This window comes from Ictalurus punctatus, chromosome 1 (genome assembly GCF_001660625.3).
Source record: "Ictalurus punctatus breed USDA103 chromosome 1, Coco_2.0, whole genome shotgun sequence".
NCBI lineage: Eukaryota > Metazoa > Chordata > Actinopteri > Siluriformes > Ictaluridae > Ictalurus > Ictalurus punctatus.
The window spans coordinates 15,199,879-15,225,422 of NC_030416.2; the positions used below are offsets into that span (position 1 = coordinate 15,199,879).

Consider the following 25,544-nt stretch of genomic DNA (forward strand, 5'->3'; position numbering starts at 1 on the left):
GGTGGGGGGTGGGGGGTGGGGGTGGGGGGTTGCGGTGGGGGAACACATGGCCGTACCAGGTATGGTCACGATTTGGATGTGAACCAGATTTAACATAACTATATATATTTTTATGACCTACCACAGAGTGTTAGAAAAAACATGAGTGTGCAACTTGTGTGTGTGTGTGTGGTGGGGTGGGGGGGTGGGGGGGGAACACATGGCCGTACCAGGTATGGTCACGATTTGGATGTGAACCAGATTTAACATAACTATTCATATTTTTATGATCATGACCTTTGATCTAGATATAGAGAGTTAGAATGTGTATCTTTTTGACCTTTGACCTATACCTGTCAAAACTACGGTTACAATATATACAAACTATCTCTCTCTAATAACAATCAAAATTAAACCATCTGAGTTTCTTTTGTAAATGTACCTGATTTTAAATTTGCGTACCAAAGCCAAACAAAGCAACGCAGCTCAAGTCACTTGTCACTCTCTGTCACTTGACAGGGCTGCGATGGATCCGGAGGCTATCCCGGGAACACTGGGTGTGAGGTGGGAATACAACCTGGATGGATGGGCATTTTCCACACACACATTGACAGCTACAGGCAATTTATCTAGTCCTCTTACAAGCATGATTTTGGGAGGTGAGAGGAAACTAAAGATCGCAGAGGAAACCCACACGGAATTGGGAAGTACATGCAAACACAGAAAGCACCTGAGTTCCGTAGCGATCCCTGGACCCTGGAACTGTGAGGTGGAAATGTTTGCAGTAACTGTATTTAACATGCATATAAATTAATTGTACTTTCATTACCACGTCACAAATATGGACGGTAGAGATGCATGGGCAGTCAATCATTAGATACTTTATATAATATTATGATTTGACTGTCAGTCAAAATTTGCATTGGCAAATCAAAAAATGTGAAGTACTTGTCCATCATTTTATGCACCAGCCAATGGCATTTGGGAATCCTCAGTTATTGGGTAGTGACAAGATAATTTTTAGATTAATTAACGGGGGAAAAAAGATGGACAGCTAATATTAACATGTGACTGGATGATGCAAAAAGAGAATAATGGACACGAGTAATTACTTTGTTGGTTGATGCAAAACATGATTGACAGATTCGTCACACATATTCCCGCCCACCGTGGTTTCCGGGCTTCGGCTGAAACGCAAATCAGATGTACGCATGTACACGAATGTTGCGCATGCGCGCTGTAAATCGTGCGCGGGGAAAGGGTTCGAATATCACAGATGGTTCTGTTCTCCGTAGTAAACGAAATTTTGCAACTAAACAGGTTTATGCTTGGATTAAGCATCAGCTTGCACTAGTTTAACCCACCATAAGCACTTTCTGACGTTACACCGAGCTTTCACGCGAAGACAGAAGCATTTTCAGGAGAAAGAGAAACAGGACGTGTGAAGATATGCCTTCGCAGCGGTCAACAGTAAAGTGAGCGGAAACGACTCCCGGGTTTATGAAGAATAGCGCTTCGGCGGCGGTTTATTTATTTTCAGGAGGTGTTGTTTTACGATGTCCGAGAGGAAGAAGGAAGAAAGAGATGTTCGTGTTCAGAAAGGACGCACACACGCGTCCTCCATCGCTGTAGAGAAAGCCGAGTCATGTGCTGTTTGCACGACAAAGCTGAGTTCAAGCGCGGAGCCCAAACTTCTACCGTGTCTTCACATGATGTGTAAAGCGTGCATTGTAAACAACTCTGAGGACAAACACCCCAAAGGTAAACATCATGCTCGTGTTCATAACTCGGATTAGTAATCATTACTGCCTAATCTGAACCTGACAGCAGAGGCAACTAGTTTACACTTGGAGAGGAACCACCTCTAAAACTCCCACGACTTAGCATTGAATGATAAGAGAATGAATAAAAAGTCATCACATGGCTCAGGCACTCTTGTATTATTTTAAATTCATTTAAATGTGTTTTTACTAAAGTATTATTTTAAATTAATGTTTTATATATACTCTATCTATCTAACTACTGACTTGTTAATGAAGTCATAAAATAAAAATAAAAAGTTTGCTAAAAAATTGCGTGCCTACAACTTTTGGACAGTACTATGTATGTACAGTTGTGCATACTGTTTTTGTTTGGTTTTGTTTTTTTTGGTGATAGTTCTTCATGAGTCCCTTGTTTGTCCTGCAGTTAAACTGTCCACTGTTCTTCAGAAAAATCCTCCAAGTCCTGCACATTCTTTGCTTTTCCAGCATCTTCTGCATATTTAACCCCTTTCCAACAGCTGCTATATGATGTTGACAACTGAGGGACTCGTACACAACTATTACAAAAGGTGCAAACATTCACTGATGCGCAATAAGGCAACAGGATACATTAAGAGCCAGGGGGATGTAAACTTTTGAACAGGATGATCGGTGTAAATTGTTAGTATTTTATCTTCTGGGAGACATGTAACTATCTTATTTGGCGTCTGAAGGGCGATACTAAATGAAAAAAATCTTTAAACAAAATAATAACAATTTACACCGATCATTCAGAAAAAGTTGGGACAGAGGCAAAATAAGACTGAAAAGTTAGGACCTGAAAGTTAGGGCATGTTCACCAGTGGCGATTATCAGGGGTGTCCACTGCAACCCCGGACACCCCTGACATACGATTGGCCACCCCAACATTTTATTCGCTAATGGCAGTTGCTGATGCTGATTGACACCAACATCATTTCACCTCTTGTCTAAAGAAGAGTTTTTTTTTGTTTTTGTTTTTTTTTTGACGTTCTGGCAGCGCGTGCAGTTTTCAAATCAAGGACGAGCCAAGGATGAGGGAATATGATTGTAAGATACTGATGAAAAAGAAAACATTTTAAGTAAGTTTTTAAGGTTTAGCATCAGGTTTGTTTGCTGAATAACTTTTATGAGACACTGTGAGTTAATAAGGCTCCAATAGGCTGCCTGTAATATTAAGACGGCACATATAAATGAGGCGATACAAGTGTGACAGTTTAGTTTACTTTTATTAAACAACATCCAACAGCCTTTAACGCCGTCTGTGTCCCACAGCTTCATCTCTGTGTCTCCGCCGATTCACCACCACACTGCCCCTATTAGATACACATCTCACTAACAGTATACATGGTACTCTCTGTATTACTAAATATAACCACACATATCCCTGTGCTACCATTACACTACCAGTTCATCAGATTAGAGAGATCGGTTTGCAATTTAGCATAACAATCCTTACACTTACATCTGTGTTAGTAATACACACATATACCGTGCAGTGTGTAAGTTACAGTATTCAGATGTTTAGCTAATGTGGGAAGTAGGTTACAGCTGTCAGTGTTCAGAGAGTTAATATTTAGCAGTTTGAAATGAATTAGCTAGCTCAGTTAATGAAGATTTGTAATTAAGATAAAAATGATGGTAATTGGTTGATTAGATGTAACCATAGACTGTCATATTTTTGCACAGGATCTGTTAAACATGAAAAGAAAGGGAGAGATATCAGTTCTTTTTAAAGAAGCACAAACAGGCGGATCAGTTGCAAACAGCCCTGTCTGCTTCATGCCTGCTATATTTAATTGCAGTGTGTGTGTATTTTTGTTGTTGTAGTAAATGTGAGTTTATTTGTGTATAAACTCAGCAGTTTGTGTAACAGACACACGCTACTGTATCTAATCTCCTTGGTGCTTTATTTTCTGAAAATATTTAGGATGTTCAACAGTTATCGACGCAAACAGTGACCGATTCTTTCCACTATGTGTGTATAAATCATATTATATCATACATACTAAAATTTTTTTTAAATGTAAAAATGCATTTTTTTGTGGTGTTTAGGTGATGGATAGGTTTAGGGGATTGAAAATACAGTTTGTATAGTATAAAAAATCATTATGGAAATTCCCCATAAAACATGGAAACCCAACATTGTGTGTGTATGTTTGTGTGCCTGAGTGTCTGTGTGGACCTCCGAATGAAGCAGTGGCCACCCCATGTGTAAAACTCTATTTCCACCACTGCTGTTCACACCGGGACACTTTTCGCAGTGTTTTTTGTGTGTTCACACCCAGGCATTATATGCAGGCGATGTGCTGATTGAAAGTGCAAATTCACTCCCTGACAGTAGATGGCGCTTATTGAAAAGCAGAAATACCCCGGTACACAAGGATCTGACACCCACTTTTCACTGAGACTTTGGAAACCACTGTTGAATGTGCATGACCTTCGAACCCTCAGGCGGCGTGAGAAATCTTCATGTTACTGTGATAAATATAACCACATGGACTCGGGGGTACTTCAGAAAACCGTTGTTACTTAACACAGTCAGCCACTTCATCCAGAAATGCAACCTGAAACTCTGTTACGCAAGGAAGAAGCCACACATCAAATCTATGCAGAAATGCCGCCGAGTTCTCTGGAACCGAGCTCATCTCAGATGGACCGAAAGACAGAGGAAACGTGTACCGTCAGAGGAGTCCACATTTCAGCTTGTTTTCGAGAAAAACGGACATCGAGTTCTCGATGCCAAAGATGAAAAAGACCAACCAGACCGTTATCAGCAAAAGGTGCGAAAGCCAGCATCTGTGATGGTATGGGGGTGCATCAATCCCCACTGCATGGCTGCCTTGCATATGTGTGAAGTTACCATTGACACAGAGGCATATATTGGGATTTTAGAGACACACATGCTGCCATCAAGGCAACGTCTTTTCCCTGGAAGTCCATGGTTATTTCAGTAGGACAATGCCCAGGCCTCATTTTGCACATGCTACAACAGCATGGCTTCGTAGACACTGAGTGTGTGTTCTTGACAGTCCTGCCAGCAGTCCAGATCTGTTTCCTATTGAAAATGTATGGCGCATCATGAAGAGGAGAATCAGACAATGCAAACAAGGCCATGAAGTCTGGTATCAAGCAAGAACAGGCAAAAATTCCACTTGCAAAACGGCAGCAAATTAGTATCCTTAGTTCCCAAACGATTAAAAAGTGTCATTAAAAGGTAGGGTGATGTAACACTGTGGTAATGCCTCTGTCTCAACTTTTTTGAGTATGTTGCAGGCGTTAAAATTTTTAATTTCTTTATATTTAAAAGAAAAAAAAAGAAAAGATACAATTAAGTTGATTAGTGAAAACATTGTAAATCTTTTCTTTGTACTTTTGTCAGTTAAATAAAGGTTCAAGAGAATTAACAAATCTCAGCTTTTTTTATTGCATTTTAGAAAATTTATGGAAATTGGGTTTGTAGTTTTAATAATTATTATTCAGGCTTGTTTTAAATAAGCCTGGATGTAATTAGGTAGCTTTGTGGAATAGTGTTATTGATCAGATTCTCTCTTACTTTAGAATGTCCAACGTGTGGCCAGTCTTTCAACCTGCCTGAAGTTACAGATTGCTTCATTTTTGAGAACTCTGCCCCTAAGGTAAGCTCATTCATCTTATTAAAGGCTCTTCCGTGTGCATCCGTGTCCATGTTGTTTTCTGGAAGTATTTCATGACTTCAGTATTATAGGGTTGTGTGGCATTTTTGTCAGAAATTAGTTAACCTCATAAGCTCCACCACTGGGAGGTACTTTATTCTCGTGTGGTGTTATTTTTGTATTCTTTTTTATTTTTTTGCTAAGCTTTTGGTATAATGTTTTAAAATGTATAAAGTTCTATCTCCAAACCCACAGATAAACTTGATTTTATAAGGTTCTGTCTGCTAGTCATCCATCATCCAGGATGAATGCAACATACTGTAGGTGGCAATCAAAATCCATGTTCTGTTTACACTCTCACAGAAAGACGCTTAAACGCTTAAGAAAGACACTTAACACACTTACTCAATATGACGAGCCAAAGGAGAAAGAAACTTTTAGTTCTAAATGTTCTACATATACAGCCCCTGCTGAAACTATTGGCATGGTAAGGCCAATTTATTGTTTTTTTTTTTCTGTAGACTGAAGACATTTAGGTTTGAGATCCAAAGATGAATATGAGAAGAGAGTTTAGAATGCCAGCTTTTTTCCATGGTTTTTATATGTAGATGTGTTAAATGGCATGGAACATAGCGCATTTTGTATCGGACCACCCAATTTGTAGGCGAGCAAAATATTGGAACATGCTGTGGACTAAAGTAGAGAGATGAGCCGCAAAAGTTCCGGAACAAAGTTTTATGGACTGATGAGTCCAAGGTTGACCTCTTCCAAAGTCATGGAAAGGCAGAAGTATGGAGAAAGAAAGGATCTACTCATGGTCCAAAACATACAAGCTCCTCTGTGAACCATGGTGAAGGTAGTGCCATGGCTTGGGCTTGCATGGTTGCTTAGTGCTGCACAATTAATTGAATATTGATTTCAATTACGATTTTGACTGCCCACGATTACATGAACATGATCGACTGCGATATTGACGTTTAAAGTTCATCCTCCGCTCATAGAAAACTCCGCTGCAAATCAAGCACTTCCTAAACTTACAGCCAGTCAACATAGAGTGGTACAGGGATGACGTTTTTATATGTCAAAACCCGGAAACGAGTTAGCATTTTAGCCCTTCCAATTCCTTCGTCTCATGTTTTAAAACGTCTCGTTTTAATTGGATTTTGGTTAAAACACTGAAATAAGGTCTGTGGTGAACACAAGCTCAAAATATTTTCAGAAAAAAGCTTTTACATGTATTGAAAAAAACCCTGATTGTTTACATGTTGCTAAACGGGACTGCAGAGGTTGTCCGGGACATTAAACGTCATCATGCCGACAGGAAAGACCTTTGCAGATAAACTGGCTCCGGTATGCTGTGCACAGTTCCCCCAAAAACGTGGATGATCCACAGAGTAAATCCGTATTATGGAAAATGTTTTTAAATAAAGTTTGGAAAAATTGTTGGAAGCTTGGTGATGGTGACGTTCAAGTCGAACGACTGTTGTGTAATTCGTTTATAGCATACGGTTAGCTTTTTATTTCTGGCGATCATATTTAGGTTTCAAACTTCATAAGTTGTGTTCATTTGTGAACATTATCTTGATGGACAAAACGTGTTAGTATTGTAATCTTTTGTTGATCAGAGATTATTTTTTGCAATAATCCAAAAGTCTATGGGAAAATCCTATTGGGTTTTTGTCAAGGGAACCAGTGTGATGCTAACTTCCCAGTTCCAGTGCAAAATGACATCATCCCCATGATGTAACTCATGATGGTAGCAGCAGAATGAATTCAGAAGTTTACAGGAACATTTTGTCGGCCAATTTATAGAGAAATGTATCTACATTAATCGGGAAAAACCTTATCATGCAGCAAGACAGTAGCTGCGTTTACACGGACAACAATAATCCACTCTTAATCCGATTAAGACCATACTCTAATTAAGAAACTACCATGTAAACAGCAATTTTCACTTATCTTAATCTAATTAAGGGCATAATTGAAGTAAGCAATAATCTAATTACGACAGGTGGAGTATTCCTCCTGTTTTAGTCGCATTATGGATGTGTAGTAGTGACATGTAAACACCTTAATCACATTATGAACGTCGTGTGGGAGTTTTCACCGCATTTTGCGACAGGACACGATCACACACAGCAGTTTTACATTTTATGGAGAACAAGAGAGTTCGGCTGTGTCCCAAATCACATACCTTCCTACTATAGGCCTGTAGTGGGGAAAAATACATGTATCTCGGCTACTATATAGACGGTAACTACGCGATTTGGGGCACACCCACTGCTTCAAGCAGTTGTCTATTTGCACGTATAGCATGACAAATAATTAACTGCACTTCAAGCGTTCGTAAAAAAAAAAAATTAAAACACCCAAAACTGTATACGGTACCATAACGAAGACGAACTGTATGTTGAAACGTGAAACTCTGGAGGGACGTCGGATGGCGTGGCGCGGTGACGTAATGACGTGGGCTGTTAATCTAATTATGTTCTAAAACATGTAAAATGGGAACATGACAGGAGTATTCTAAAAGCGACTCATGTAAACACCTTAATCACATTATTATCTTACTCAGATTAAGATCAATGATTAGATTACTGCTGTCCATGTAAACGTAGTCAGTGATCCAAAACACACTGCCAACTCAACAGTACACTTTATGAGAGGGGAAAAAAGTGGAAGGTTTTAGACTGGCCGTCAATCACGAGACCTTAACCCAAACCTCCTGAAGAGGAGACTGAAGGGAGAACCTACCCCACCCCCAAAGCAAACAACAATTGAAAGATGCTGAGGTAAAAGCCTGGAAAAGCTTCACCAAATATTGTGTGTATTTACTTTATTTGTTCCTATACTTCTGCTCACCTAAAAACTGGGGTAATCTGATACAAAAAGTTCTATGTTTTATGTTGTTTAATACATCTAGGAAATAAATACATACCAGGAAATAAAAGCTGAAATCCTAAACTCTCATCTCCATCTTTTCTTCAAATTCTTTTTCTGGTGTCTAATTGAATTGGTTGGTCGAATCTCGGGTTGTAACTCTAAGCTGAATGTATTCTATCTCTCTGCAGTGTGGAGGATGTGAAGAATCTGTCCTTAGTGGATGGTGTAAGGAGTGTGAGGAAGCTCTGTGTTCAGATTGTGTATCAGCCCATCAGCGAGTGAAGGTGACGCGTAACCATACAGTCATACCACAGGAACCCCGATCAGGTCTGTAGATTCAAACGGTGCTCATGTAGAGTTCATTGAAAAAAAACAAACTCTGAATGTTTTATGAAGTGTTGATAAGGTAAACTTATCGGGTACTGTGACATTGGCCTTGGTGTGTCATCTCACAAAATGTTTTGCAAAGCAGCTTGTAAACAATATATAATAGCTTCTAATTCAGCTGTTTGTCCTACACACATTGGGAAGGGCATCCAAGACCTGTACATATGAGAGCGGTCATTTGTTTAGATTAAAATTTCAGTATGAAATATCATTTGGATTTTAATTACTTGGTATTCTAATGCAGTTAAAAGGTATTGAGATAATATATAAGGTCTGATGCAATAATAGTGTATAATATTGGTCAATCCTGTTATATGTATGAACTAGGGCACAGCCAATACACAGTCCCTCAAGGATTTTGCGATCGCAGAAATGAATGCAAACTAATGGAAACTCAGCAATATTCGCAGGAGCTTGCAATTTTTCAAAATTACCGCAGATTTGGGCCATATGAACTAATCACAGCGTGCCAAGTGACGTCATCACAATGTGCGTTCAGCCAAAGCCGTCTTCGATTCACGTGCGTTGCACATGAATACAGCTGAAAGGTCTTATTTACCGACAAACATCACTGGGAAAGACCACGCAAAAGAATATCATGCAATTGTGGTTTTGCCAAATTCAAAACAAATTGCATCACATTTTTTTTTAAAAAGCCGCGACAAGATCAAGCTTTTTTTTTTTGGCCGCAACAATCACAAAACAACTCTGCAAAATCCTGTATGGACTGAATACAGATTTTAAGGTGAAGAAATCTCACTGGAAGCTGCAGAATATGTAATTGTATTATGTATATTGTAAGCAATGTACATCTACCAAGAAATCTTATGCAACTATGTATGCTAAAAAGACCAATCCTGTTAGATGTACATTGCTTACAATATACATAGTATAATATAGGTTGTTTATGCCTCATGCAAAACACAGACTCATGGCTTGACCTCATTTCCTGTCCACTCTTCCTTCCACTAGTGCGTGTTACACAATACACACATTTACAGTGATAGGGTAATGCAGACTTAAACTGCATTATTGCCTGATAACAGTGGGTCCTCTTTGAGGGGAGGCTTCAGTTATCCGCTTGGACCACTATGTTTATGAAGGATTCTTTGACTGGTGAAGCTCCATTTTCTCCTCTGGTACTCTGAGGATTTAACTTTTTTTCTGGCTGTGGGGGTGATGGTGGCGTCTGTTTGAAGAATATCTGTTCCTTATCTGGCACCTTGACACTCATCTTCCCTTCTTTTATCTTTAAGCTGCCGTGTACACAACAACATTTTCAGCTCAAAACGGAAAACTTTTTATGCGTTTTGGCTGTTCATTTACACGACAACGGCGTTTCAGGGACTGAAAACGCAAACTTTTGAAAAAGGTTTCAAAGTGCAATTTTTTCAAAGCTATGCTGTTATCATCCCTGTGTAGACATACAGAAATGAGAATCTGTGAAAACGATGATGTCATGCGCACGTATATGACGTGTTAAGTCTATAGGCATGTGCGCAAGACATTCAAAACTACGATGGCGGAGAACTGGACTGTGTTTGTGCTGATCAAGGTTTTGACTTTATTCGCCACTTCTCCAGTAACGTGTAGATTTACTGCATCACTACTACGACCATCATTAGATAAGTCTAATGTTTATGATTACCTTCTCAAAACAGTGATTAGTATGGTCATGTTATAGATTTAGTAAGTACCGTGTAGGTATATTAACTGATTTAAAGGCAAATGCTGAAGGAGGACATTAGTGTTCACAGTGTGAGCGGCCATGTTGATTTGACGTGGCTCTGTATACGGGGAAGGAACTGGTTGTTGAGTAGACTACCTCAAGTTGATGGGTTGAAAATCGAAAGAGTATATAAAATGATAGTCATTCTATTATAATCAAATGATTAATAGTAGGGACTAAAATTGCAGGAAATGAAAGTAATTGAACACCATATTTAATAGATTATCATGTTTAATTCAAGTCATGTTTGGTTGCTTAACATATTTTTCTTCTTTAGGCTTGAGTATAAGCTTGCGCTGTACTTCACACAAACAGGAGCGACTCAAGTTCTTCTGTGTCACCTGCAATCAGCTCACCTGTAGAGACTGTCAGCTGATTGACCACAGAAACCACAGGTACTTCTTTAGAGCAATACGCATGAAATGGTCTCCCTAATATAGGTCTTCGGTGTTCAAATCCCTCAGTTTTGGTTAAACAATTTGTTTATTAAGATAGTATTAAACTACATGCAACAAAAAATGTTATATACTTATAACAGTAGCAGAAACAATCGAATTCCTTTTCATTTTAATGGGCAATGGTGGCTCAGTGGTTAAAGGCTCTGGGTTACTGATCAGAAGGTCAGGAGTTCAAGCCCCAGCACTGCCAAGCTCCCACTGTTGGGCCCTTGGGCAAGGCCCTTAACCCTCAATTGCTCAGTTGTACTGAGATAAATGTATGTCGCTCTGGATAAGGGCGTATGCCAAAAATGCCATGAATGTAAAAAAAAAATTATTTTGATATCTCGTTACAAATTTATCATTTTTATTTTATGTATAATACGTCATAAAACAATTGTTACCATGTTGTTGCCTATATCAAGGACCACAACAAGCCATCTTCTGGGATTGTTAAGATAAAGAGTGAGGGTCAGCTGCAATGCCTGTCAGGTGTGCAGGCACGCAGTGTCCTTGCAATGGAAATGGGAATATGGTGGGGAACAAGCACAAGTTACTGGGTGACATGAAAACGTACAGACTATGTATAGTTGGCCTTTTGTGTACATATAGTATGGCTCCAGAGCTTCTAGATCGGCTTGTGTAGAAACTTTTCCAGCACTATATCCCTTAAAGTCTCAAAAGGTAAGGTCAGCAAAGGGTTAGAAAAGACACTTGTTATATATATATATATATATATATATATATATATATATATATATATATATAAATAAACTCCATTTTCTGCCTGCTTGTGATGGTCATAAACCACCCTTTGAAGCTTACGTGAGCAAGTAAATCAAAGCAAATTTCTCTCTGCAAGATACCCTCAACCAGTATGGACCAACAGTCTACAAGAATCCATTCCACTCTGCTCCAGCAGGGGGCAAAGATTGTCTCTCCAGGATGGCAAAGGACAAAAAGTTATTCAAACCTTTGCTGTTATAAAAGAAAAGTGTTTTCTTCTGATACACATCCAAAATAAAAGATATGTCAAAATTGTAGATAGTAGATTTTACAGCTAACAATAACTAATGCCAGGGACACACTAGACGATTTTTGTTATCTTAACCGATTTTAAAACGGTGGGAGACCACAGACATAAGGACGGTTTCAACCGATTTTTAACATTACAATACTCCGAATACACACACACACACACACGCATACTAGATGATTCGGCCAGATGATGCACTAAGAGCTGGGGGGGGTCTAAACTTTTTAACAGGATGATCAGTGTAACTTATTATTTTGTTTAAAAATCTTTTTTTTTTCTTCATTTAGTACCACCCTTCAGAAGCTACAAAGATATTTACATGTTTCCCAGAAGACGAAATAATAACAACTTGCACCTATCATCCTGTTCAAAAGTTTACACCCCCAGCTCTTAATGTATCGTGTTGCCTTCTTGAGCATCAGTGACTGTGTGCACCTTTTGTAATAGTTGTGTACGAGTCCCTCAGTTGTCCTCAGTGTGAAAAGATGGATCTCAACATCATATAGCTGCTGTTGGAAAGGGGTCAAATATGCAGAAGATGCGGGAAAAGTAAAGAATGTGCAGGTCCTTGAGGATTTTTCTGAAGAACATTGAGTAGTTTAACTGCTCAGGATAAACAAGGGACTCATGAACAACTATCACAAAACAAAACAACAGTCATGGATCATTCAGGAAACAACACACTGTGTTAACAACCAAGGGTACTTTTTTTTTTTTTTTTAAACTGTTTCATTTGTGTAAATTCAGTTGTTATTGTGTCTTGAGAACTATATGTAAACATCTGCTATGTGAAATAGCTTATTCCGGGCGGTATTAAATATAAATAAATAAAAAAACAATTCTAATGATCCCTCATATTTTTTAATTAACATTTTGCAGATTCTGAAAGGGGTATGTAAATTTATGAGCACAACTGTATCTGAATTCTAAGTGATTCAAGATTACATGGAGAACAATTTCTTCAGCAGCTGTGTCTGTCATTGAGATTTTTCTAAGGCTACAATGATGCTTCAGCAAGTCTGTTCTTTGTGATTACCAATGACGGTTGTGCATTTATAAACAGGGTGGTTCTGTCTGGTCTGCTGATACAGTGAGGGAAAGAAGTATTTGATCCCCTGCTGATTTTGTACGTTTGCCCACTGACAAAGAAATGATCAGTCTATAATTTTAATGGTAGATTTATTTTATAGCTTATTTCCCTCACTGTACTTAGGTAGTGAAATTTTAAGAATCTCTTTCAGGGTTGTGGTACGCCACCCCAGTTATCTAGAATATCCATTGCTGCTACTTCTCAAAACAAAAAAACTTTTACTCTTTGACTTTTCCTGTAAGATTTTTGTTGCTGGAGGAAGCGGTGGTTTCTCAGAAAGACGAGCTCATGAAACTGCTGGACTGCGTCAGAGAGCAGAAAAACGGTATGAGGGCCAGGCTGCAGGATCTGGATGGAAGGTAATACTCAACTCTGTTATCCTGTATAATATTCAGATTAAAGGATTTGCAAGGTCATCTTTATTCAACAGAAAAAAATTGACAAATATTTAATATTAATATGTGCCTCAAGACGCTTAACTCTTTGGAACAACAATGGCATAAGTGGACAGAAAAGGAAAAAAAAACAAACTTGTATTAGAACATAAATGTTGCGTCATTGCATTTATGTGTTTTTAATGTAATAAACATTCAGGTTTCTGACTGAATGATAAACTATTAGCAGGTGGTAAAAAGTTTGCCTTCAAGCAAAACCATCTGCGATAATTACAAGAAGAGAGATATGAGTATAAAACACTTTGTGAAAGCAGCATTGCCATGATTATAATTGATACAAGCATTGTATCAATCTGGGGAATGTTTAAAATTGGGAATAACAAAAATTATTCCCAGTCAGCTAATGTATGTGTTTCTCTGAGGTAGATTGAATGCCATAAAGGAATTAAAGGCATTGACACAGAAGCAACTGCATAATGTGCTGAAATCCCTGTATGCCTCTCTGGTGATACAATGTCGTCAGCTGTCTAAGGAATTGGAGGTAGTGGCATGGTTTTAATTCCATCAGTTTTCTTTTTTTTAGTTAACCATGGGCCATAATTGGTTATAAATTATATGAATTTTGCTATGATCGTGTTCGAATTTGTTTGGAAGAGCATGCATTTCAATATTGCTTATTCCAAGGTCACTAGGGTCTTTTATATAAAGGAACATTTTGTTCAGAAAAGCAGGATTCTCTTACTGCATTCTGCAATCATTCAACTGCAGCAAGACACCTGGAGTGCTCCAAAGTAATGTAAGCCCACAATAACAGTATCAAGCAAGAGACAATACTGCAGCTTTCATCATTTGTTGTAATTGGACTCTTTTCAAGTCTTGACCCTCCTCATCAAAATTGCTTTTAGATAAGCCCTTAAGAAGCTCAGTTAGGCAGTCAGGTACTCTTCCATGTTATCGTATTAATCAGTGTGGCCTTTTACTGCAGACATATACAACAGACAAAATATTGCCTGATTGTGTTGTGGCATGCGTTATTTCTAAGAACTAGAAAAACCGTATAATACAATATTAATGCTCTGTTATGCCGTGAATGCACAAAATGCAAACAGCACAAGGCTATATTTAAGCCATTAGACATACTGCAGCTTGGTGGGTTCTTGCTTCAGTTAAAATTTGATAACACTTTGTGTTGGTGCTACTGAGAACTTTTTTGATCATATACAGTTTTAACATGTTCATAATAATCAGACTGTCAGTATGGACATTAGCATATTAAATTTACTAACCTAGTTCATAAAAAAGCACAGCAATAAGTGTGCCTTCCACTGTCTATGGTGTACTTGCCAAATGGCAATTGTTTAAGGACACTGTTAGATTTCCATGTATCTCAGGAATCTCATATTATGTCTTTCAGATCTTCCGTCATGCCTTCCAGCCTTTTTTACTTCTACTTCTATTAGCTTTTAGAAAGTGTGATTTACCGTAGAACGTTCAGGCCTGGGGGGTCTAAGATGAACACACACTGACACATGTATGCTCACAGAGACCTCCCAGTTTATTTATGCAAAACAAGAGTATTTATACACATAGATAAGAAGCAGTGCGTGGACGGTTTCTACTGGTGCAGGTGCCAGACAGATAGACAAAACAAACAGAATACTACGAAAATAAGTCTTTTCAAGAGATAAAAAAATACGTGTCCGCTATAAGAAAGATGGCAGTTGATCAGCTTATTCAAAGAGGTAATTAAATGAATACATTCATCATAGGTATTTGATAGCACAGAGACACACAAACAGAATCTATAACCCAGTATTCCCTGTATCCAAGGTGTCTGAACAGTTTATAATATGAGAGTACATGATATAAGAGAATTTCCTTTCAGACACGGTGTCTTTGTTTTTGTAATAAAGAAAATATGTACATGGGCGTAAAAGTGTGATCGAGAGAGAGACACTCTAATGCACAATTCATATGAATCATTTGGTACTTTTGGTTCTTTGAAGGATTTGTGTGATGAAGAGGAGAAGAGCCTGAAGGTGATTAAGACCAGTCTGAAAAAGCTGGAGGATAAGCAAGAGTACATCACTGCCTTCATTCATAAAATACTGAGCACTGAGGGGCAGTGTATCCTGCAGCACAAGATGCAAGTATGGTTGGTTTCTTTTATTTGTTTTTTGTTTTTTTGCCAGGAATACTCTGAATTTGTTCCGTCTGTCTGAGTTGCATACTGCTTCATACACTGCCTGGGCAAAAAAAAAAAAAGGCGCTGTTTGGATTTAAATAAGCAAATACTTAAGAGCACATGATTGGATCATTACTGCAGTGATGCAGTTTCTCATGTCTTAAACCATGTCGGAAGATGTATCCCATGCTCGTGGAAAAGATGTTACTGTGTTTCAGATGGGGCAAATTATTGGCCTCATGCAAAGAAAACAACTGAGGAGATTGCTGAAATCCCTGGAATTGGGTTAAGAACTGTCCAACGCATTATGAACACCTGGAAGGAGAGTGGTGTACTGTCAACTTTGAGGAACAAATGTGGTAAAAAAAATTTTTTAAAAATCAATGTTCAAAATCTTGAATGATCGTGATCTGAGATCTTTAAAACGTTTGGTGAAGTCAGTATGAACAGTTTGAATGGACAGCAGAACTCATGGCTATGTTTAATAGTGAAAGTAAGAGCATTTCCACATGCACAATGCGATGTGTACTTACAGGATTGGGACTAAACAGCTGTGTGACCTAATCAATGTGAGGATAATCAGATAAAAACAACTTCACTTTGCTAGTGAGCATAAACATTGGACGGTGGACCAATGGAAAAAGGATCAGGGTAAGAAGGGAAGCAGATGAAGTGATGCACCCATCATGCATAGTGCCTTCTCTCCAAGCCTCTGGAAGCAGTGTAATGGTCTGGGGTTGCTGTAATTGGTCAGGTCTAGGCTCAGCAACATTATGCAGCAATAAAATGAAATCAGCCGAGTACCTGAATGTATTGAATGACCGGGTTATTAGATAAACGGATTTCTTTCTTCCCTGACAATGCCAAGATTCATCGAGCTCAGATTGTGAAAGAGTGGTTCAGGGAGCATGAGGAATCATTTTCACACATGAATTGTCCACAGAGCCCTGACCGTAACCCCGTTGAAAGTTTTTGGGATGTGCTGGGAAGACTTTACAGAGGGGTTCGACTCTCCAGTCCTCAATACAAGATCTCGCTAAAAATTAATTCAACTCTGGATTGAAATAAATGCTGTCAGATTGTACAAGGTTGTCAAAACAATGCCACGATGAATACACGCAGTAATCGAAGCTAAATCTTTTGCAACTAAATTTTAGTGTGTGAGACTTTTTTGGGTTTTTTTTTTTTTTTGGCCAGGCAGTGTATGACAACTTGTTCTGTGTGGCAAGGACTGCATGTTCTAGTGAAACAAAAATGGTTGGTGGGGCTCTTAGCTGGAAAAAGGAAAATGCATTAGTGAACTGGTTACTGTCTTTTTATAGTTTAGGCAAATTGCATCTCTGCTTTCCTCATTAGATTGAGAAATGGGCACAGAGGGTTCTGTCACAGAAGGAATTTGTCCCTGATACTGTGATTCAGCTTTCACTCTCAGTCAATGAAAACATCTGCCATAATATTAAGAATTTTGGTAAGCAATTACATTTTTTTTTTTTTAAATGTTTTTTCATCTCTGCTACAGCATAAAATCATTATACAACTCAGTTCAAAAAAAGTTGGGACAGTATAGAAAATGCAAATGGAAAATGTTTGAGCGCTACAAAATCCAGTCAGGTGAATTCTGATATTTCACTTCGCATTCTGCTGCTACAATGGCTCTTGTTGGGAAACCAAATGTTACATCAGTGATCTGGGAACATTTTGGATTTGTGCCTAACGAGAGAGGTGAACCAATAAATTTGGAGGAAGCCATATGTCGGTTTTTTTGGGGGGGAAAGGCATGTCACCCAGCCGAGTTTTTAAAAATTTTATTTAATATTACGCTTTTTAACATCATATTTACGATACTATCCAATGGTATTTCTTTCAAAGTTTTATAGGTGTGTGTGGTATACTACACTTACATACTACAGAAATAAAGTATTTGTCAGAGAAACCGTGACCGTGTTTAACTGCATCTCTTTATTATCCACTAATTCTTCTTTCTCCCCCTGCGAGCAGTCACAGTACCGTATCCCACTGTACCCTCAGGCTGTTTCTCATTGCAACAACATAACACAGGATAGGAGCATATGTTGCTTCAAAATGTGTACATATCTTTCTGCATTAATAGTGCCCTTACAGATGTGCATGCCCTTTTATGCACCAACATTTACTGGATTCCTTTAATCTTTTTATTATATTGTGCACTGTAGAGGGTGAAATGCACAAAATCCTACTAATTTGTCTTTGGGGAATGTTGTTCTCAAAGTGTTGGACTATTCGCTGACTCATCTGTTGGCAGATTGGCGAGCCTCAACCCATCCTTGCTCTTGAAGGACTTTTTTGAGGCTCCTTATATACTATGATTAGACGATTGCCTCACCTGTTTCACATCACCTTATTATTTCAATTTGTCATATTGCTATTAGTCCTAAATTGCCCCTGTCCCAAATTTTTTGGAACGTGTTGCATGTATAAATTTCAAAATGAGCGTTTATCTTCAAAGAAAAACAAACAACTATGCAGTTGATTAGGTAAAACATCAAATACCTTGTCTTTATATGTTTAAATACAAGTCAAAGCACATTTACAAATCACTCCTCTTTGTTTTTATTAGCATTTTACATTCTGTCCCAACTTTTTCGGAATTGCGGTTGTAATTGTGATTCTTGTCTGTCAACCAGCCTGATTTGTTAAAATTAACATATGTGTATAACTTATGATTCACAGCCTTGCCAGTGCTTGGATTAGAGATTTTGTTGAAGTCAACATTTTACTTATTTATTTCTTCTGTTTTTTTTCTCCAGCCTCTTTTAAGGCGACTAGAGTTCCTCTTACTGCCAAAGGAAAATACACCGGCAATAAACCTAAAAATGCACCCAAAGAAGCAGACAAACGCCCCTCAGGATTAAATTCAGAATCTGGTGCAACTCGGTCAATATCTAACATTACATCCTTTCAGGCTACAGCCCATTCGATGTCCCAGGCTGTCTCTGATCGTCCTCGGTGTGGACAGTCTGAGTCAGCCTCATCAGAACCACTGCAACCCACCCAAGTCTTAACAGACATTATAGGCCGTACTAGTTCTTCCTCTGCTCCCCAAACCAATCGGAGCAACACGGCTCAGTATGTAGTTGCTCAGGTGGGCCAGCATTTGCCTCAGTCCATCTTACCTCAACCCTCAAAGTCACAGCAGATCTTCAGAAGTCTGTCTCACCCTCTTCAGTCTACATCTCTCTTTCAGTCCAGCTCTTTTCCTGGCACTGTAATGCCTCAGGTTGTGTTACCACAGTCTCAGTCTGATGTTGTCCTTGCTGCAGCAGCAGCTCCTCCAGGCCTTTCTTCCTGTCCCTCCATCATGGTCCACACAGCCTCATTCCAGTCTTCTCACTTTAATAGCTTAACCAATACCCAGTCTCACTCTCTCGCCAGTAACCAATCTGTTCCCTCTATTATCACCTCATCTCCTTTGGCTCAGTCTAGTCAGGCCATGTCTAACCCTCACCCATCTACTATGAATTTTTCATCTAACCATAAACAGCAAAGCCTTTCTCAATCTCGGGCAGTTTCAGGTCAGTCTTTTCCATCTCAAATTGCTCCCACTAAGAAATCCCTGTCTTGCACTCAGGTTGTCTCTAACACTCAGTCTGTCAATCTGCAGCCTTCTCAGTCTGCTGACACTCAGTCCGCTGACACTCAGTCCAATCCTTTACAGTTCACTCTTCTCAAAGTACCAAACAACACGGCTTCTCTCAACTCTAGAACAGATTGGAAATTCTACCAATACACTCCTGTCTTTACTGCAGATAAGGGCACCACTCTCATCCGTCTACCCCAGCCAACAAAACACATCTGGGTAAGAGATGATAAATCATCACACCTTACGTTGGGTAACATGTCTTGCCCCAAGGCTCCCAGCCACACAGATTTACCAGTCAGCAGTAATAAAAAACTGGATCCCCCAGTGTCCAGCACACCTTCACTCCCTGCTACTCAAATTCCCAGTGTGTATAGTAACGCAGGTCAAATAGAGTGTGCCACTCAGACCATCCAAATGCCAACCTGTGAGCTCCCAGTGAAGGCTCCAGCTGATTCTGTTTGTGAGGGAGATATGAGTGTTTGCAGCAGGGCTTATCCAGTTGCTGAGGAAGCAGACAGTAGCCTGCCTACTTCCACTGTGCCAGAAAAAGACACAAAGAACTCAGAAGAACTCTCAGCAGTGCATCAGCCACGTGATCCTCATTCCACTACCTCAATCAAAGACTGCTCTTCTAACCAGAGCTCCCTTACTCGATCTGAATCACCGCTGAAGAGCATATCAACTCTGTCCTCCACAGGAAGCCCCTCAACTAAGTACTGGCTCACAGGCCTGCCGTCGTCCTTTAGAGCGATTCTTACCAGTGAAATAAAAGTGCCTTCTGAGGATGCTTGCTCCAGATCTACCTTAGAACATGCATCTCCCCCAAATGCAAAGGTTATAAATATCATGAAACTACTCAACTTCATATTAAACAGCATATTATATTGAGTCTGTAATTGTAGTAGTCTTTACAAATAATCTTTTTCATGTAATTTAATAGTCTTTAATTGACTTAAGTCATGTTTTTCTACGCTTCTAGATGGACGATGATAAGACTGATAGTGATTCTGAACTGGTGAAAGGCATGGATGACGCAGAAGGTGAGACTATTTTTCACACATTCCACTATCAGTTTGTCTTTGGACACATCACTTTCATCAGTATGTGTGTTTTTTTTTGTTTTGTTTTGTTTTTGCTGCACTTACCTTTTATTTATTTTTCCTTCTGCTCTTTCAGAGGAACCCATATTAATAGACGACAACAATAAGTATGTCTGCTTATGTTCTGCACTTGTGTACCAGAATTTTTCACAAAGCACAATAATGTCCAGCTTGCAGCTAATTAATATCTTCTTTTTCACAGGACTCCGCTTGTATCGCTGCACCGCTTGGCCATCTCAGGATCTTCTCAGTCTCAGTTTCGAATAGTTCCCAGTAGCCAAAAGGATGAAATGTTGCTTCAGGAGATCGATGAAAACCAGGTATGCGCTGCACTCAGCTGTGTGTTTGTAAAGGTATATTTGAGCATAGCTTATGCACACATTTTCCCCCTGAAGCGATAAACTTCAAATCTGAGTGTAATCACTGCTGTTTGTGAATCGTTTTCACACGTGAGATGCAGCCACCAAGATTTATGTCCACCTACAACATATTTCAGTAAAAATGTAGCTTGTCATGTTGCACTTATAGTCAATCCAGAGATGTCTCAGGATCACTGCACCGCCAGCTGCTGCTTCCCCCTCACCGTCCTGCAGTTCCGAGCATTTCCTGCAGGCTGACGTACTGGACTGTGCTGTGTGTCTCTCCGCTGGAGCTTCACTGCAGTGTGCAGAATGTGCTAGAAGCTTTCATACCAGCTGCCACGTGCCGCCAATCATTTTCAATCCCATGTAAGATGAAAATCTTGCTCTAACAGTATATCAATAGAAGTCTCTAGTAATGGTGTCTTACTGTGAATGCTAATTACAACAACCTCAAGAGATGCTTCAAGTGGCATTTGACTGCTTTATAGCATTGCATGCTCTACAGATTCTAAGCAGTTAGTTATTTAGTCCAAATAAAAACCCAACAAAAACCTCTGAGTGTGTTCTGTACAGTGCGACGTGGGTATGCTCCCTGTGCCAGGATGTGTTGGATGATACCGACCCATTCAGTTGCAACAGACTTAAGGAACCGTACCTAAGTCTGTCGGACCAGAGGGTAAAACACAGTACACTTCACACATGCTCAAGTACAAACGCTCAAAAACACCAACTGCCAGAAATGAAGGGCTTGTGTTTGAGTCATGAAAATGAAACCTTGATGGGGATGTCCAATTTTATTCGGAAAGGGCTACCGTGGGTGCAGATTTTTATTCCAAGCAACAGAAGCCACACCTATTGAAAGCCACGCCTCACTGATTAAACGGGTGGAATCAGATGTGGTTCCTGCTTGACCGGAATCTAAACCTACACCCACGGCCCTTTCCAGATAGGATTGGACACCCCTGTATTAATATATTTCAAAAGGCTAAAAAGAAATATAAAAAATATACTGCAGAATGAGTGCATATCTTCATTTTTGCTTCATTTTCTTTGTTGTCGACTTTGTTTTCCAGAGGTGTGAGCAACTTTTGCTCACTCTAATGTGTGAGAATCATAGCTACCTGCTCTACAAAACTATTAAGGTATGGACTTCACTCCAGTTATTTAAGCTCACAACTGTCACTTAGTTTGTGCCACAGAAGTAGAACTAAGCTTGTTTGGCTGAATGTCATTTACATGCAGTGCCATCCACTAATATTGGCACCCTGGTAAATATGAGCAAAGAAGGCTGTGAAAAATTCTTTATTGTTTAACTTTTTGATCTTTTGTTAGAACAAATCATAAAAATACTCTGCTCTCATAGATATCAAACAATTGCAAAAACACAGGTTTATCCCCAAAAGATCTTATAAATATATATATAAAAATATATAGGTTTGCAACAATTATTGGCACCCCTATGAATTCATATGAGAAAAATATAAAGTATATTCCCATAGATATTTAAAACATTTTTAGTACACCTTGGTGAAATTGTTCAGTCATGACTTCCTGTTTCACAGGGGTATAAATATGAAGTAACACAGGCCAAATTCCCTTAGTCATTCATAACAATAGGTAAGACCAAGGAATATAGCTGTGATGTGCAGCAAAAAGTTGTTGAACTTCACAAAATGGGAAGTGGCTATAAGAAAATAGCACAAGCATTGAAAATGCCCATTTCCACTATCAGGGCAATAATTAAGAAGTTCCAGTCAAATGGAAATGTTATGAATCAACCTGGAATTGGACGTGTGTCTATATTGTCTCAACGCACTGTGAAGAGGATGGTTCGAGTGGCCAAAAAATCTCCAAGGATCACAGCTGGAGAATTGCAGAAGTAAGTTGCATCTTGGGGTCAGAAAGTCTCCAAAACTACAATCCGAAGTCACCTACATCACCACAAGTTGTTAGAAGGGTTTCAAGAAAAAAGCCTCTACTCCCACCCGGAAACAAACTCAAGTTTGCCAGACACTACTGAAACTTGGGATCTGGTTCTATGGTCAGATGAAACCAAAATGGAGCTTTTTGTTAATAAACACCAAAGGTGGTTTTGGTGCACACAGAGAGGTAGCCATATGGAAAAGTACCTCATGCCCACGGTTAAATATGGTGATGGCTGTTTAATGTTTTGGGTTGTTTTTCTTCCAGATGACCTGGAAATTTTGTTAGGATACATGGCATCATGGACTCTATCAAATATTAACAGATATTAAATGAAAACCTGATTGCCTCTGCCAGAAAGCTTAAAATGGGCCGTGGTTGGATCTTCCAGCAGGACAGTGATCCAAAACATACATCAAAATCAACACAAAAATGGTTTACTGACCACAAAATCAAGGTCCTGTCATGGCCATCCCAGTCCCCTGACTTGAAACCCATAGAAAACCTGTGGGGTGAAGTTAAGAGGAGAGTCTACCAGCATGGACTTTGAAATTTGAAGGATCTGGTGAGATTCTGTATGGAGGAATGGTCTCAGATCCCTTGTCATGAATTCTTCAACCTCATCAGGCATTATAGGAGAAGACTCAGAGCTAGGGAGGTAGCAAAATGTAATGAATAAAATGGTGCCAATAATGGTTGCACACCTATATTTAACAAATATTTTTTGTGCTAAACCTATTTTGTTTGAAACAGTTTGATATCCATGAGAGCAGAGTATTTTTTTGTGAATCTTTTGAACAAAAGATCAAAAAGTTAAACAATAAAGACAAATTTTCAGTCTTTTTTGATCATATTTACCAAAGGGTGCCAATATTATTGGAGGGCGCTGTATTTTCCTGCAAATTGTTAATATAATTGTTTGTCTACCCATAAAGCAAAATGGAGGATATGTGAAATTTAACTTAATTGTTGGACGGCTGTTGGGGAAACGCAGCCCTCCCTACCGCTCAGCAGCTGAAATGGTGTCGGACCTCTGGGCTCTTTTTGACAAACTGTCATCAATCTCCAAGGTATGAAAATATGTTTGAGAACATAAGGAATAAAAAAACATGTTGTTATAGGAAAATAATCAGCAGTGTGGTGGTGTCACATGGCCTTATGTGATGCATTTGATTATTTTTCAATAACAACACAACTTGTATACAATTAAGACAATTGATATAAATGAAAGAACAACATGTCGTTGTTTAATGTTGTGAAGCGTTTACAGAACGAGGTTCTGTTATCACTATAAACAGTTATTTCATCACCAGCCTCTCTTTTTTTTCTGCCTCTTGAAATTAGTAAGACAAAATAGTGTTGTCTTACTTACAATATTCTTTCAGTTGCAAGATGTTTGAGGTTTTTCTTGCATGTTCTGCCCCCAAATCCCCCACAACATTTCAATGGGATTCAAATCCGGGCTTTGACTAGCCCATTCCATAACCCTCCATTTCTTCTTTTTGAGTCATTCCTTGGTGGATCTGCTAGTGCGCTTAGGATCATTATCCTGTTGAAAGGTCCACTTTTGGTTCAACTTCATCTTTCAGACAGATGGCCTCACATTATCTTCAAGCACTCTTTGATATGATTCAGAATTCATAGTTAAATCAATGAATGCAAGCTGTCCAGTCCCTGAGACAGCAAAGCAACCCCATATTATAACATTTCCACCACCGTGCTTGACAGTTGGAATGAGGTGCTTGTCCTGAAAACCTGTCTTTTTTCTGGTCATTTGTAGATGATTTTCCTTGCAGTGTAATGATGTATCTCAAATAATTTGGAGATCTTTTTAAATCCTTTGCCAGACTCCTAGGCATCCACAACCTTTTATTCTGAAGGCCTTACAGAACTCTTTAGATCTTGGCATGATAACACCACACACCTCAATAACAAAGGGAACACTAGACACTAGATATGAGAGGGGTATAAATAAGACAAGTTCCACCTGCACTCCCTAAGCAGCTTCTTATCACTGGCACACAATCTTGATCCAAATTTTATGCATTTGAAGGTGTGATAAATGTTGGGGTGTACTTACTTTTTCATGTGTCTGCTCTGATTTTTGTTCATTAAATTGTGAAAATTACTGCAAAAAAGTACATTTTATGTGTCATTTGATGGAGCATATCTCATTTATTAATATGCATAGTTTCAAAGAGGCGCAATGTTTGCTTGTCTAAATATATAAAAAAAAATTAAAAAACATTTCCATGTAGTGTACTTATTTTTTCATTTGACTGTACATGCTATTTGAATTAATCATGCTGCTACATACTAATTTGAATTTGTTTCAGATAAATGTATACTGTCAAATTTCCCACCATTTAAAGTATGCAAAATATTTATGTGCAGAAGAAAGACTTGGTTGTCAAGCTCCAAAGCTCATTCCAGCAGCGACTGAACGTATCATTTGGGAACAGCCTCCATGCTTCTCTGCTGAGACCTCTGAGCAGTGCAGACCAGACGGGGGCACCAGAGACCGAGCCTGATCGAGAAAAGGTCAAAAATACTCTCAAGAGGATGAGGGAGTTTATAGCTGCAAACTGTACTGTAGTGGCAAAGAAAGCCCAGACTGAGTGAAGGACCTGCAGCATTTTGCAAGGATAAGATGATTAGTATTTTACAAAGACATCTGTGCATCTCTGTATTTCTATTTTTCTATTCTATTTATTATTACTTTGTAATTATTTTCTATAAACAAATACAAGAATGTACATATTGCTTTATTGCCATTGGTAATAAAGGTTTGGGTTCTACATTTTGTTTACTTGCTGCAGAAGTATCTGTTTCTATGTAGGCCTACCACTTCACAGACTGAATGTAGGCCATGTATACTGGTGTATTTATTTAAGGCTTTCGTGGCAGGAAAAATAGGGATTTTTTTTGTGTGTGTGTGTGTTGAATCAAAGTTCAATTATGAAATAAAATTTTTGTTAAATCTGTCTTTTGTCAACACTGTTT

At 38.9% G+C, this 25,544-nt stretch overlaps 1 protein-coding gene across 2 annotated transcripts; it reads left to right on the forward strand.

The window, feature by feature from the left end:
• Positions 1–1,193: 1,193 nt before the first annotated feature.
• trim33l (tripartite motif containing 33, like) lies at positions 1,194–25,525 on the forward strand. Of its 2 annotated transcripts, XM_017471831.2 has the most exons (17): positions 1,194–1,740; positions 5,322–5,398; positions 8,467–8,605; positions 10,672–10,789; positions 13,200–13,316; positions 13,779–13,893; positions 15,359–15,502; positions 16,894–17,005; positions 18,324–19,990; positions 20,136–20,196; positions 20,333–20,363; positions 20,459–20,576; positions 20,785–20,984; positions 21,192–21,294; positions 21,692–21,760; positions 23,477–23,611; positions 24,936–25,525. In XM_017471831.2, exons 1-17 carry the CDS (start codon positions 1,536–1,538, stop codon positions 25,161–25,163), a joined length of 3,639 nt encoding a protein of 1,212 aa, XP_017327320.1. In that variant the 5' UTR covers positions 1,194–1,535; the 3' UTR covers positions 25,164–25,525. The 2 variants fall into 2 exon arrangements, with proteins under 2 accessions (XP_017327320.1, XP_053537565.1); XM_053681590.1 differs by lacking the exons at positions 23,477–23,611; positions 24,936–25,525 and adding an exon at positions 22,672–23,434.
• Positions 25,526–25,544: the final 19 nt, after the last annotated feature.

Bases quoted from the DNA above. Each gene is read 5' to 3' on its own strand.
- trim33l (XM_017471831.2), top strand. From the start codon at position 1,536: ATGTCCGAGAGGAAGAAGGAAGAAAGAGATGTTCGTGTTCAGAAAGGA. The intron at 15,503-16,893 runs GTATGGTTGGTT...TTTCCTCATTAG, and splicing joins TCCTGCAGCACAAGATGCAA to ATTGAGAAATGGGCACAGAG. The intron at 19,991-20,135 runs GTTATAAATATC...CTACGCTTCTAG, and splicing joins CATCTCCCCCAAATGCAAAG to ATGGACGATGATAAGACTGA.